Consider the following 14,648-nt stretch of genomic DNA (forward strand, 5'->3'; position numbering starts at 1 on the left):
CATCTAACTATTACACAAAAAAATAATACACCTTCAACAAGTGTGCTGCGTTACTTTGTGGCTTGTGACGAACTACTAGCAGAATATCATAACATAATGATTTTCCAGCTGAACAAAATATCCACAACACACTTTTTACTCTTTTATTTGTAAAATTACTTTGGAAACCATGTGTGATTTTCTTTTAATTTGCAAACTATGCACTGCTTTTGGTTGGTCAGTTATAAAAAAAAAAGTGCAGTATAGTTTGTGGTTACACTGTGACAAAATGCGAAAAACATCAAAGTCAGTAAATACATTTGCAAATCACTCTATGCATTAGAGTTTTACACACCAAGCTTATTGTGAATAAATGGTGCAAAAAAAGAAGAAAATATTTTGCAACAATATAAGGCAAAAACAGAGGAGAGATATAGTTAATATAACAAATGAGAAGAAACATCAAAACACTGTGTGGCTCATAGTTTGGGCCATTGAGGAATCTAGAAACTGAGGGCATGAAGACGGATTAGAACATTCTGAAATATTCAGGGAGAAACCTCAGGAAAAAGCCCTTGGATGAGAGGAAGTCCGGGAAAGAGGGGCGAGCATTTGAAGAGATGCTGGAAAAAGAGAGAGAGAGAGAGCGCGAGCAAAATAAAGGAGGATGTAGAGACGAGGAGGGGCAAAAGGAGGGTGTACGACCAAGCTGGAGAAACTTAGAGACAGGGGGATGAAGATTGCAGCTTCTATGTTGAGCAAAGCTAAATAAATCATTGCAATAAATAATTAAAGCCCCTCTGTGAAGGAACGCTCTGAGGAGCAGCAGTAGAAAGCAGATAGAGAGAGGGAAGATAGTGGGATTTAAAAAGTGTGGGGATATGTGGAACTGGTAAATAGTGAGATGTCCTTAAATTCAGAAGAAGAAAAAAAACGTGTTATCAGTGTATGCGCTGTTTTAACCAAAAGACCTGATGCTGTAAAAGTTATGGATAACTTCAGAGCATTTGAGATTTTCTGAATCATTTAATGCAATGCATATTTATCAGATTTTACTTTGGGACCTGTTTTGATCTAGAACCGGTTGTACCAGCATATTTTGATGAATATAAATACTGAACCGGCTTTCTTGGCCTGTGTTTATTTTTGCGAGGAGAGTTGTCAGCCTCAAGCATTCAAACATATTCAAACATTTATGTAGGATCAGATTTAGCCTGGTTGTACAGGGCCGTGAAAAAACATTTGTCTGACAGATTTCCTGTTTTTTTTTTTTTTTTTTTTGTGGAGGGCGGGGGGGTAGTTTCGTAGTTAAATCCTTTGGATGCACACACAAACTTTTAATGTCAGACAAAGATTGGTTGAATTTTGACATGGGACATACATAACATGGTGTGCATGATTGTCCCATGCACACCATGTGCATGGGACAACCATGCACCGCGGTGTGCGTGCATGGTTGTTTGTCCTGTCTGAACAAAAACATCTAATCATCTAATCATAAGTCGGTGTATAACAATAGCCCATATCCCGCTTATACAGCAGCTGTTAAATATGATCACTAATTTACATCTCAGGAAAATGACGACATTCTTTTCCCTCTCTTACCTAACTTTAAGATGAGCATACCGTAATTAGACGCAGTCGTTATATTCTTACAGCAGGTTAACACCACGGCTGGATATTTTTGCTTCACTATTTTTCGAGGGGAAGAGGCAATAATATACTTTTAATGTGTCAATGCTCCTGTGTGTACATTTGCATGCAATCATAAATCTGTAATGAGTTCATTGTTGCATCCTTGGCTGCACTCTCGGCCCATTGCTGGGATGATTACTAGAAGTGTGGCGTTGTACCATTTGACTGTGCACCGACCCAAATGGACTGTATTCATGATATGCTATTGCTGCACCAATGTTTTAAATGCCACTGGATCTATGGTAAATGAGCTGTAGCGTAATACAATGTGAGCTGAAGTACTACCCCACTCGCATGCTTTGGGCCATGTAAACCGTATACTCAATCACACTCACTAAAAAAAAAAAAAAAAAAAGAAATAAAAAAAAAAGTTAATTTGCCAAACCAATTACTGCCGAGTTTCTTTTGTCAAGAGAGACTATTACTTAAAACTTATCATCAGCAGCCCATTAATTTAGAAGTTTTCCCCATGAAAGGCTGAGAGAAGAAAATGTGTATTTTCCACTCCATTGGCTTTTTTTTTTTTTTTTTTGTCCAAAGTACTTTTCCTTAATGTTTGCACTCTTCTACAGACAATAAATAGTACTTACTCTCACAATACTTTTGGGAGAAAGGGTAACAAACTCGCCACATCTCAACAAACTCAGCAAAGGATTACAATCACAACTAGCTTTGAAAGACTTTTAATGTTTTCAGAGCAGGAAATATACACTATAGTTGTATAACTAGTCCTTATCATTACCCTGGACAAAAAGCTGCTAGTTATTTTAAATTGCTGAATTATAACGACTCTGTTTCCTTTCAGTTTCAGCTTTGTATCTTTATCCTTTAGTTTGAATTTCATCAGTTGCTGACTAAGTTTTGGCATAGAGTTGCTTGGTCATATATTACCTGGTTAACATTTTGGAAAACATTTCTTTATGTTAAAAAAAAATCAGAAAGTGCTGAGTTCTTATTTTCTCTCTCCTGCAGTCAGTAGCAATGCCTGTGAAAATGATGGACTGGGCAGCAGGTTCTTTAAGAATCTGTAATCAGTCTAGAATACTGCAATCCAGGTCTGACCAGTCCACAGACAGTGATTTTCTTGCTTGTCGCAATCTTCAAAAAAAAAAAAAAAAAAAAGCACACAATCTCCCTCTTTTCAACTGTTTTCCCTTGTAGAATAAAGTTTTCGTAGATCTCGGACAATAATCCAGTTCAGATTTGACAAATCTGTAGCTTTTCGGTGACCTACATGTGATTAAATGCATCCCAGACTCCTTACAAAACTGACATATCTCATTTGCTGTACAGAACTCTTGAAACAGCATCAGAAATTGCCTTCGGGTGAGCCATTAGCTCACCACGGTACACATCCATATTTTTCTTACGTCTACCCAATGCATACACCCATCTCACTTTTAACTGGGTGTGTAAATAAGTTAGACAACTAGGTTAATTTGATTTTGCCTTGCAGTGCCCTCGAGCCTCATCAGCCTTGGAAGAAAGCTATGAATATCTCCTGTATCTTAAACTGCCACCGAGATTCACCGCAAGCTAAAATGTAGCTACTGACATTCTTAATTAGCTTGCATCTGTATACATTCCATGTATATTTATGCCTCTTTCGAGAGTGTGTTGTTGTCAGCGTTGACAATAGATAAACAAATGTAGAAAATCAGTCCAAACACTTTCTGGAGCAGTAGAAAAAGTCAAATGCAAGTTCACTGAGCGCTTCTGATATCATCCCAACAATCCTACTTACTTAATATTGGTGCAATCCTATTTTGGCAGTCCCATGAGTGCCAATAAAGCCCTCCACAACCATGTCAGAAAACATCAGAGGAACCGAGGGCAAAATGAAATAATAAACGGAACATAACACAGCAACCAATATCCCATCAAAGGAGCAGCTGAGGATATTACTATCGACACGGAATGGGAAATGAGGTGCTTAGACATACAAATCGGCCTGGTAAATTTGCATAAAGACAAGATTAGCATATGCACTGACAAGAGAAGGCAAATTTTCCCTTTCGCTTTTCGTGGGGAGGAGGGCTGGATCAGTAAACACTCAACACTTGAATCCTATGTGAAACTTCAAATGGAGCAAAAATAGGACGTCTAGAAAACCCAAACAGAAATGCAAGGAAACCTGCCAAAATGAAGCTTATCTAGAATTAGGAAAACAGATCAATTGCAGTCTTTGTATGCACACAACGCGTTTAGCATTCAGAATATTGCAAGCAATCTGTAGCACACTGTGAAAAGATTATAATTGGTTTAAAGAATATATCAAAAGCAGAAAATACTGGAATAATCAGAAAAATACAATTAAGTTGTTAAATTCTTTCTTTTAAGTATTTGTCGACTTCCTTTTGATTCTCCAAGGAATTTAACAACTTTACCTTATGTTACAGTTTCTCAATACTGAGGGGTGAAGTCAACATGTGGGCGCAAGTTAGATTTCTCCGCAACAATCACAAATAGATAAGATTGTCAAAGGGGCCCACATGACTAACAACACTGGAGAGAAAAATGCAAGTATGGTAAAACAACAAAGGTTGCTCTGCAGCCTCATCAAGATCTAAGTTTCAACTGCAATCAGCCCAATCAAAGTAGTTCTGGACTGGAAGCCCTTCAGCCTTTCGTCGAGCAAAAACCAGTATATACTGGTAATCAAAGAGAAGCAGAATTGACCTCGCTATTAGTGTTGTCAGTCTATCTAAAATGAAAGTGATTACATCTAAACTCAAACAAAGATAGTATCTGCTGTTGGATTTTTTAACGTTTTAAGGACTTATCACTGAAGTTTAGGCAATCCGTCCGTCACCAATGATTCTCGTCTATTTATGTGTGGCCATTTTGGCTGTTATTGAAATCATAGAAAATGAGAGCTATGTTTAGAGTGAAATCTCTAAATTTAGGGGCAATGCACTGTGTACTTCAGAGAAGTGCTAGGTCTACTGGAGCAGTCGACAAAGTAAACTAAAAAGAGTTTGAATGTCACTTTAAGTTAACCTTTTAACCAGAATCGGGTGTATTTCTAGCTTGATCGACGTTGATCCATGATGCACACCGCACTCTACTACATTCATACTGAACATACTATGCCAACTGACAACAATGGTCTTTGGCATGGACGTTATAGCTGTGTTAAGAGGACTCAAATTCATCTATTTTCAGCATCAGTGAAGAAGCGCAAAAGTAAAAAAAAGAAGAAGAACTCAAAAGGAAACAACATTTTGAGATGTGCTGCATTTCACTGGCTGAGTGTATGATTGAGGGACATTTTCAGCAGGCAGCAGGAGGACTTCTCAAAGTAAGAGCACTGTACAATGTCAGGAAATTTACCAATTAAGAAAATGCAAAGAAAAAGCACAAAAAACCCAATAGGTTCCAACGGGGCCTTTATAGAATGCAGCCGAGATGCTTGTTTGCCGTACCTGTACTTATGATTCCAGGTTCACCAGGACAGGAAACTGTGTTGTTGCACATCCGCGTTTCCCGCAGAGCACCACTGCAAAGCGTGCCATAAGGAGAGGAGACACAGGACCGCGTCCTCACTTGCCAGCCTTGCCCACATGTCAGAGAACACACACTCCACGGCGACCACTCCTCTGCCGCCGGATCACCTAAGGAGGGAAATGTTTAGGTTGAAAGACGATTCTCTGCATTTTGTTTTTTCAATGAGCCCAAGTCTTTATTTGGATATTTTTTTTTTTATCTTTCACTTTTTAACCAAAGTTATGCTATGTTTAGATCAAAGAGAGTGCCATATTTTCTATTTCTATTCAGCGATAATATGCTTGGATGGTAGGATGTACTCTTATTAATGGGTTAAAGTGTGGAATCCATTTTGGAGATGTTAGGAGAACTGGAGCAAGTAAAAAGAAAAAGAAAGTTCTAAAAATATTGCATAGTCAATTTTAAAATCTAATATTGCTGTGGGCACAAACACCTCATTCCAAGAAACAAATCTCACAAGTCTTAATTTTGCATCTTCATAATATTGGTTTGTGTTATTCTTGTTTGGCAATCATACTACTCTCTTTAGTAAACAATGTTACTGACTACATTTATCTCTTAGTTAAATTACTAAATATGACTAAGTTACCTTTATACATTTTCCAAAGTATAGAAAAAACGATCAATAGAGGGGAAGTCAAAAGCAATAAAATGCCTGCATTTCTGTCAACTGGCATCCGTCTGAGTCATCAAGCTCAAGAACAGAAAAACATGTCCAATATTCTCAGGGGCTTGGTGTTAGTTAGACAAGTGACTGAGAAATAGAAAAGCCAAGAAACAGATGTTCCTTAAGTGGAAGAGAGACCTTGCATTCACAAGAGAGTACTGGAAATCGTTTGATCGAAAGCTATAAGATTTTATAGAAAAAGAAGAAATGTGGTGAAAATATTGGGTATAGTGCAGAAATTAGGATTTTTTTTTCTTCAATTTTATGCTCACGATACTATTAAGATTAATATTTTATGACTGCAGTATAAAAAAAAAATGTTTTCTTTAGTCAGGCTATTTATTTCACTTGTTTAACACCCACTCTGTAACAGGGGCTGTCAATCAATTACAATACTTTGTTATAAATCACATGTTGGCCATAGTTTGTGATTCACTGCATATTTCTAAGAAACCTTAGAATATGTTCATAATATTCCAATGAGCATTGAAACAACAAAAATAATGGGTAAAAACTGACTTTAAATGGGATTACAAAAAGGAAATGAAGAACATTGCAAAAGATATGACTTATGTTTGTGCTGGTTTCAAAATTTGTATTTGTTTGATGCTCCTAAAAACAAGAGAAAAAAAAATCAGACTTTACAGAGGAAACTGATCCAAAAAGTCATGACAAGTTTTACAAGTTTTCCTGAGGAAGATTTATTAGAAAGAGCTTATTGAAACTAAAAGTCATAAAAGTCTGCAGAGCTTATTTAGATCAAGCTCAAAAATGTTTTCCATGGATAGATTTTAAACCTGCTGTTTAGAGTACATCGTTTTTGATGTAACAGGCATAACCTGGGACTATTTATTGTGTCTGATGTTTTTGTATTTAACCATTTTCATGTTGTTTTCATTGGTTCACAGAGGCTTAGTGTTGGATAACCCATCCGTTACAGACGCAAATTATGCTTTTGCCATGTTGTTTTTGTCTAGAACAGTGAAATAATTCTGGGTATCTTCCCATTTCCTCCTCCTGTCAACTGTGAGCACCATTTACAGAGTAGAGCAGAAGAGTAGAAGAGGTGGACAGCAGGGGAGAGAGAGCGTGGAGCTGTTTTCAGAGATGACATTTTAATTAATGGCATATTATTTTAATTAATGGCATATAGAGAAAACAACTGAAACAGAGCAGGAATAACATTCAAACTACACCACAGAACATGAAGTATGAAAGCCTGTGCTTTAATTGTGTGTAAGGAAAAAAAAAACAAGGTTAAACTCAATTTTGCTTCTGTGGTTAACGCCTTAGCTTTGACAGCCCTACGTGTTATATTTTAAAATCTAGACTATTTCCACTGGTATTTTTATTTCGCTTGTTACTCATCTAATTGACAATCCAACTAAAACACGATTGACTTCTGGAAAAAAAATGGACGACACAACCTGGATTCATATGGAGCGTGGCAGCATTGTTGCGAGATCCAAATCTGAAGAAAGATACTAATATTATCATAAAAAGACAAAAGATGTAGGTCATCACTGCAGATAGGCCTGTCGAGGAAAAGAAATCCTATCTGAGCAGACTGAAGGATAAAAAAATAAATACATTTCGAATCATAATTCATAGAAAAACATCTTTAGCACCCATACAAGTCCGAGTGCTCGCCCTTGATGTGCAGTTCTCCAGCCAGCTGTGGCGAGGGTCCCATTGTTCCCACTCAGTTATGCCCTTGAAACCAACAATTGAATACAACTGTAAATTTCCTCTCCCCCCCTTTTAAATTGTTTATGAGCTTCGTTGTCCTTTGATCGGGGCGTCATCACACGGCAGAGGAGGAAATCGAATTAATTGCATGTCCGTTAATCGCATTACATCTTCATTAACATGCCGTGAGTCAGGGCTTAAGCTCATCACACGTGCCTGGAGGAGAGGAAGAGAGGGGAGGAGCAAGGAAGAGCAGGAGGGGAGAGCAGTTGAGAAGGACAAGATGCAAACCGGGGTTTCCCTCTCCATAGGCTCTCCCTCCTCAGCACAGCGGTGGCTTTTTGAAACGACTGTCTCCATGAATCCTAGCCCAGGTAAGTATTGGATTCTTTAAGATAGAAAATGTTATCTTTTCTTCAAATGCTAAAAATCTCAACTTAAACCACGTACAGTGCCTTGCAAATGTATTCAAACGTCTTGAACTTTTCGACATTTTGTAAGAACTACAAGCTAGAGTGTTATTCATTAGGATGGTATCCAATACGCCAACATAAAGCTGTGCCCAACTGAGAAATGGAAGAAAAATGACACGCGGTTTTTAAGTGGGAAGTATTATGTATTTTCCTGTCACTTAGTGTCATTTTCTAGCACAATAAAGTAACTATGCAACCTTCAGTTGTTATAAAAATGCTGTATGTAAATCAAACATAACTTAAAAGAATTTGATGAATTAAAACTGGCCTCTGCCTTCAAAAAGCTCCTACACTTTCTGTTGTCATCACAACAACGGTCCTCCATTATGTCGTTTACAATCGTTCTTTTTAGCATTGGAGTGAGAAGTAGTTCATATGATAATCTTGCTAATTGCTGCCGATGCTAGTCTGGAGGAGCTGAGTGAGGGAAGAGGTGCTTCTGAAAATAACAGCGTCTAGGTGGGTGTTAAATACACTTTTCATTAAGCATACGTTTCTCTATTTTTAAAATATGGACTGATGTAGTATTCTAATGTTACTATGCTAATGTTTTCATTAGATGTAAATGGAAAATCACTATAAATAACCAAAATAAAGGCTTCCAATCATCCATCTGTGGGTAATTAATATATGCAACGTATTTCACTTAGTGATGAAGCTCCTAAAACAAATGGGTTTCAAAAATATTCAGAGTTTTCGAATGGGTCTCTAATTAATCACGGGTGGCTTCTTTAAGTCGTCCCACTGTGCAAGCACACAAAGAACTGAAACTTTTCAGGTACACGACAACTTTCGGAGGTCAAGTTGTTCTTCATTTGCTCCAGGAAGCGAAGACTACCTCACATTCCTAACACTCACCTGTTTGTGCCTGAAACACACCTGGCAGGTCAGCTGATCGTGGCCTTTGGGTCTTCACCTTCAGGTCGTCATCGTATGGGTCTGAAACAAGCAGGAGGCATAAGCTATTAATCTGAAGCTCAAAATGTGCTTTTTGAGTGCATATTTTTATGTATTGATCAGGTACTACAGGTCTGTAATAGTTTTTTCTATGCTTCAGCTTTAATGCTTCAGTGAATAGGAGCTCGGCATCCTCCACTTCCATTTTTGCACATTCATGGAGGTCAAAATAGGCAAGTTTCGGTACATCCAAATCACGACTTGGCAAAATAAAAACACAAACGCCTACATTTCCTTGGCTTGCTCCTCATAGCAGAAAATTAATGGGGTGTGCTGATGCAGTTTGACGCATAACGTTCACACTTAGAAAAACAGAATGTCAAATCTTCATAATTACCGAAAACCAGAGAAAGGGTCATTTCCAAGAACTCCTCGACTTTGAAAAACAACATAAAAGGCGCAGCGGCACTGTGATGCTGCTGTGCATCAAACACGACATGATGTAAAACTTCACTAATTCAAACACTCAAATAAATACACAGGCTGAATAGCCTGAGCTTTGGTCGGTTATTTCAGAAACATGATGTAAGTGTTGAGCATGTATGGAGAGGGAATACGCTTCCTGAAAAGTATAGCAAACAGTGTAGAAGTCTGTTTTATCTCAGTCGGTACGAACGTATAGTTGCATGAGCCGAGGCTGTTGTGTGAGGTGCAAATTGATTTGTAGGCTCAGTTTCACCAGCACAAGACTTAATCAACTCCCACAGCAGGGGAAACAATCCTTGATTGGGTAAGATCTTCTTCAGTTTGCCGCTTCTTGCCAGTGGGATATTTAGCAGAAGTTATATTCATAAAAACAAACAAACAAACAAACAAACAAAAAAAAGGAGCAAAGACAAACGGCTCAATGTCTGAGGTACATGATCCACATGGGATGCCAGTTTATGTGTTAGACTACGCAGCGCATAAATGATTGGCAATCAAAATATTTAGCATTAACCTAGGGGATGAACTAAGAAAGAATACATCAGGGAAACACTGCCGCAATGATCTGCAAATTAACACTCAAGAAAATATGTGGTAGTTTTGCTGGTAAAGATATTAAACAGAAGTGGCTGTTGTAATTTGACTCTACAAATCTGTCAAATCATCCAACTCTTTTTCCAATAAACTTCTGTTGTACTTTGTTCTCAGCAGATCTGTTTCACCCCTGGACATCTCCACTATATAAAAAAAATCCAATATGTAGGCTTGTGATTTTACATTGCTTTTCAATTGTTGAACATTCTGTGAAGCCTGATTACTGCACTTTCTGGAAAAATACATAAAGAATGTGGTTTTGGCTTGAACACTTAGTATTGGACAAGATCATTCGGAAACGCAACGGAAACAACAGAAAATAGCAACGTATAAGATGGTAACGTTTCACGGCAAAAAGAAAGTCCTTGTGTACTCTGAGGAGATTCTCATGTATTTACATGATTTGTTTTACATACTTTTGGCAGTTTTTACTAGCTAAAAAAGACATAAATATTTGTCTCTCAGTGACTACATTTCTTTTTTTGTTTGTTTGTTTTTGTTTATTGGAACCAGTTGTATTTATTGAGATTTTCATAGGTCATCATCTACCAGTTTTAGTTATTTAACATGACAGAAGAATATCCTATAAACTGGCATACCATGACTTGTGTCGTATATGGATTAAAGCTAACAAAAAGGCTTAGATTGAACTGAGCCTTTGAATTCAACATAATGGCACATTATAAGAAAAAAAATAATTAAAAAAAAATATATATATATATATATATATATACATATATATATTTAAAAAAATATGAAAGAATTATCTTACAATAATCTTACTCTCAAAAATGTACTGCAGTTCTTTAACAGTGAGCTTTGAAGATTTTTTCTTATTCCCCGTTTCACCATCTTCTTCAATGTTCAATCTTTTCAGAAAAGATTGTGTTGATTCATTAGTTTTTTGATCATGAAGCTGCTAAGTGCATTCTTATTTATTTTTTGCTTTTTGCTTTAAGGTGGAAACCCTTGTCGCTCAGGAGAGTAGAGAGTTCAGTGAAGCAGCGCTGGCGAGTAATGTCTCACATAAAATGACCAGCGAGAGCTACTTCTCCATCCTATTGTTTTCCTTTTCCCCATTGTTTGTCTCTCTTTGCCTTCGCTGCACAGAGGAGGATTTAGATGGATGCCGGAGCAGAGTTCACGACGACCGAAAGGGGAGATCAATATTTACAAACCCGTTTGAGCGTTGACCTTTCACAAACTCCGCCATACTGTTTAATGTTCTGGCCTGCACTTTAATGGACACATCATCACGCACTTCATCAAGCTGTCCTGCCCCCTCGTACGCCTACTTTATGCACTTCAGGTTTTTTTTTTCTTTCTTTCCTTACAATCTCAAGGGGAGTTTATCCTTGAGATGTTTTGCTTGGAGTGTGGTAATAACTTTGTCAAAGCCAACTGGAGTATGACTGAAGTAAAAGAAAAAAAAAAAAACATATTTCTGCTCTAAGAAATGAAGTGATCACATCCTCTTAAGCTGCAGGCGCTAAGTTGATTGAAAAAGCCTATTAATATGTTGAAGTGAATGCAAATCTGAGTAAGCTCAACATATGAATTATGAATCTGCCTTAATACAGGTGATTTAAAGAAGCAAGCTTGATGCTAAAAGAGGTGTAATTAAATCAAGCACCTCTAATCCGGTTTCCTTTAACCCCCTATTCTGGTAATCGTCTGGGAATGCAGCTATTGACGCAGTTGCATTGAATTAAGGGCTAGGAGTTAATGTAATAATGTGGGTGTTTTCTGGCTAAATATGTCTCTCCAGCTTGGGCACAGAATCCTTAAACGACTCTCAAGTGCTGCTCCGGTAATTCAAGGGTGTCAGTAAACATACTGTAAGTTATTACAGAAGTGCGTTTCCACTTGGCAGGGTGCAAACGCAAATCTGTTTTCCGATACTTTTGGAGAAGACTTTAATCTGATTTTAAGGAAGTATTTAAAAAAGAAAATGTAGGTCAGATTTAAAGGTACAAAGCTGTGAAAAAAGTGTATATTTTCCCCCTTTCACCGCTATTTTTGCTTTTCTTTTTGCCAATATTAATATCAAGGATGGTCTAGCTGAAAATAAAATTCAGTTTTAAAATTATTATTTTTTATTAAGGAAAAAACGTCACCCAAACCAACCTGGCCTCATCTCAAAAAGTAATTGCTTTGGGTTATCATCCTGCTGCATAGTCAAAGTTCAATTCTCCCCCAGTATTTTCAAGTGGAGAGAAGAATTTATCGTTCTATCAGACACTAGTGATACGGGTTTTATTTATGTATTTACTTTATGTTTTTGGTCAGCTGTCATTTTTGCCTTGATATTGTGACATGGATGCCATTTAACAGTGGCTCTACTACACAAAAATTACCCAAGTTTCCAATTATTGTGTAAGCCATAACATGATATTTATGAGCTAATGCACTTCAATATATGTGTCAAAATCATACAAATTAACTCATTTATATGAATTTTATTCAATATGTGTGAATAAAAATACCTTTGGGAACATTTTATTGATACTCTTATTTACAGATATTAACTAACTCTACAAATCATTCCATAAATTTGCATAGCACTGATAGTCCCTAAATCAAAAGGTTATAATATTGATTCAGAACTATAAGGCCAGGAGGATTTTAAAATAACCATTTTATTTGATTTCTAAATTTGAGGAAACATATAATTTCGCATCTTTACTTAAAATATCAATCTGTTATTACCTATGCATAATGATGGGGTAGACATTGTTCTTTTAGTCTACATGGTGTGACAGCCCAACAATTTTCAAGTCCAGATATTTTATTTTGCGCTTTTCCTTTTTGTCAGATGACCTTCAACAAAAGCAACCATGTTAATCAAAATCAAATGAAAAATGGAAACAAAAATAAATTACTCCGCTGTGCAGAAAGAGCAGAAATCATTCCTTGAGATTTAATAGTTTGCTGGGTCTAATAATCACTGGTTAGTTGGAATTCATTGCTGAAAATCGCAGCGTTTCTAAAAGCATTCGTGCCCGCCTTCCATTCTCCTCAGTGCTTTCGACTGGCGCCTTCATCACGGTGTTAAGAGAAGGGGAGACCTTCGAAAAGCAAAAACAAAAACAAAATAAATCCAAACCGATACACGGCACAAGCACCAAAGCTTGAATATATATGAGCTGGACACACATACCCTGTGATACACATGACATAACTGTTTTGAGCTAGTATAAAGAATCCTTAGGAGAATCCTTAAGTCTGCAGGGAGGATGATGCATGGATGTTCTTTTTTGTGTGTAAGTATATAGGTTAGAGGTGTGCCGATCGATCGGTCACCGATCATAATCGGGCCGATTTTCGTGAAAAAGTGCATGATCGGTGATCGGCGATCATTGTCTCTTTTACCGATACCGATCACCTGCTTCTCATTTCGCAGCCTGCTTGTGCAGCTGGTCTCCTCTTTCCTTCACTCTGCGCAAACGTGCAGCAACAAATCCTAAGCGATGTGGATCTATATCGCACTGAGTGAATGGGGAAGTTTGTGTGTTGTGGGGAAAATTGAAGCACGTCAAAAATGCATCAACACAACAAAGCTAATACGACATAAAAACAATGACATACTTGACGGAGTTTGGCTACATCGAGGCTCACTGCAGTAAAAAAGACATACGGAGGATCAGACAGCAGGTAAAGCAGCGCACAGCTACAAACACTCACCTGGATTAGCATGACGGTCAGAAAGCTAAACAAATAACCCGCAAAATTATTTAAGTCATCGAGCTGCGATGCAAGACGCTGGTTCTGCTCTCTCTGTTGAACCGCTGCTACGCTACAGGTAGTAATATTTGACAGACGGAGCTTCGCTTCTGCTCCACCTGGTAGTGACTCTCACATCGAACCTCTGTTTAAAGCTGCAGCATCTAACTTAAAAAAATACATTTTACCTACATATTAAAACTTTCGCTGTCCTAACATGAGACAGATAATCTCTAAAAAAATAATCGATCTCCTCCCTGTTCTGCACAATTACTCCGCTCAGTCAGAAACAGCCAATCAGAGCTAGCAGTAATCAGCTAGCCGCCATGCTATCAGGAAGTTTTCATTCAGTAACTCTGGATTGTTCATTGTAATGGATCCTGTTTTTGCCTTTGAATGTTAAGTTTTATACTTGAACTTCTTGGCAAAGTTGAGAGGTTTTATTTTGGCTCTTTGCATTATTTAGCCTCTTCAGAGCCTTCATATGTTATCAGTCTGTTAAAGATAGTATTATTAATAGCAGTACAATTTGCACAAAGCCTGTTTTGTTTAGTTTTCTTCTTGGAAAAAGTTATTAAAAACAAGTGTTTGTCTAAATTAAGGTGAATTCATGGTTCCTTTTTCCACATAATGTAACCGGTAGTGTTTATGATAAAAAATAAATAAATAATAATTATGTGATCGGTATCGGTGTATCGGCCCTCATGGGTGATCGGTATCGGTATCGGCAGGAAAAAACCTGATCGGCACATCTCTAATATAGGTATCACGGAAGTCCACGTTTTGAAACATATATATATATATATATATATATATATATATATATAAAGTGCTATGAAGTGGCAAAAAACAAATAAGACTGCAAATGTTTACCATTACTGACATTCCCACAGTGTGTATGAGTATGAATGCAAACTCTCTGTACAGATACAATCAGA

General features: G+C 37.4%; 1 protein-coding gene and 1 long non-coding RNA gene across 2 annotated transcripts in view; one reads left to right on the forward strand and one right to left on the reverse strand.

Annotated features, from left to right (window-relative positions):
- Nucleotides 1-14,648, reverse strand: part of adgrb2 (adhesion G protein-coupled receptor B2) — a 178,920-nt gene that overhangs the window by 121,524 nt on the left and 42,748 nt on the right. Inside the window, exons 2-3 of the mRNA XM_088010131.1 lie at nt 8,869-8,949; nt 5,100-5,288 (exon numbers count right to left, since the gene is read on the reverse strand). Of these exons, the coding sequence (XP_087866257.1) occupies nt 5,100-5,288; nt 8,869-8,949 (270 nt within the window). The remainder of the gene's footprint in view (nt 1-5,099; nt 5,289-8,868; nt 8,950-14,648) is intronic.
- LOC148156396 (uncharacterized) overlaps nt 475-14,648 on the forward strand; it is a 144,879-nt gene continuing 130,705 nt past the window's right edge. Inside the window, exon 1 of the long non-coding RNA XR_015764615.1 lies at nt 475-2,044. This is a non-coding gene — a long non-coding RNA (uncharacterized LOC148156396). The remainder of the gene's footprint in view (nt 2,045-14,648) is intronic.

Source organism: Poecilia mexicana, unplaced genomic scaffold, assembly GCF_051168715.1.
Source record: "Poecilia mexicana isolate PSO_F unplaced genomic scaffold, ASM5116871v1 scaffold_11, whole genome shotgun sequence".
Lineage (NCBI taxonomy): Eukaryota > Metazoa > Chordata > Actinopteri > Cyprinodontiformes > Poeciliidae > Poecilia > Poecilia mexicana.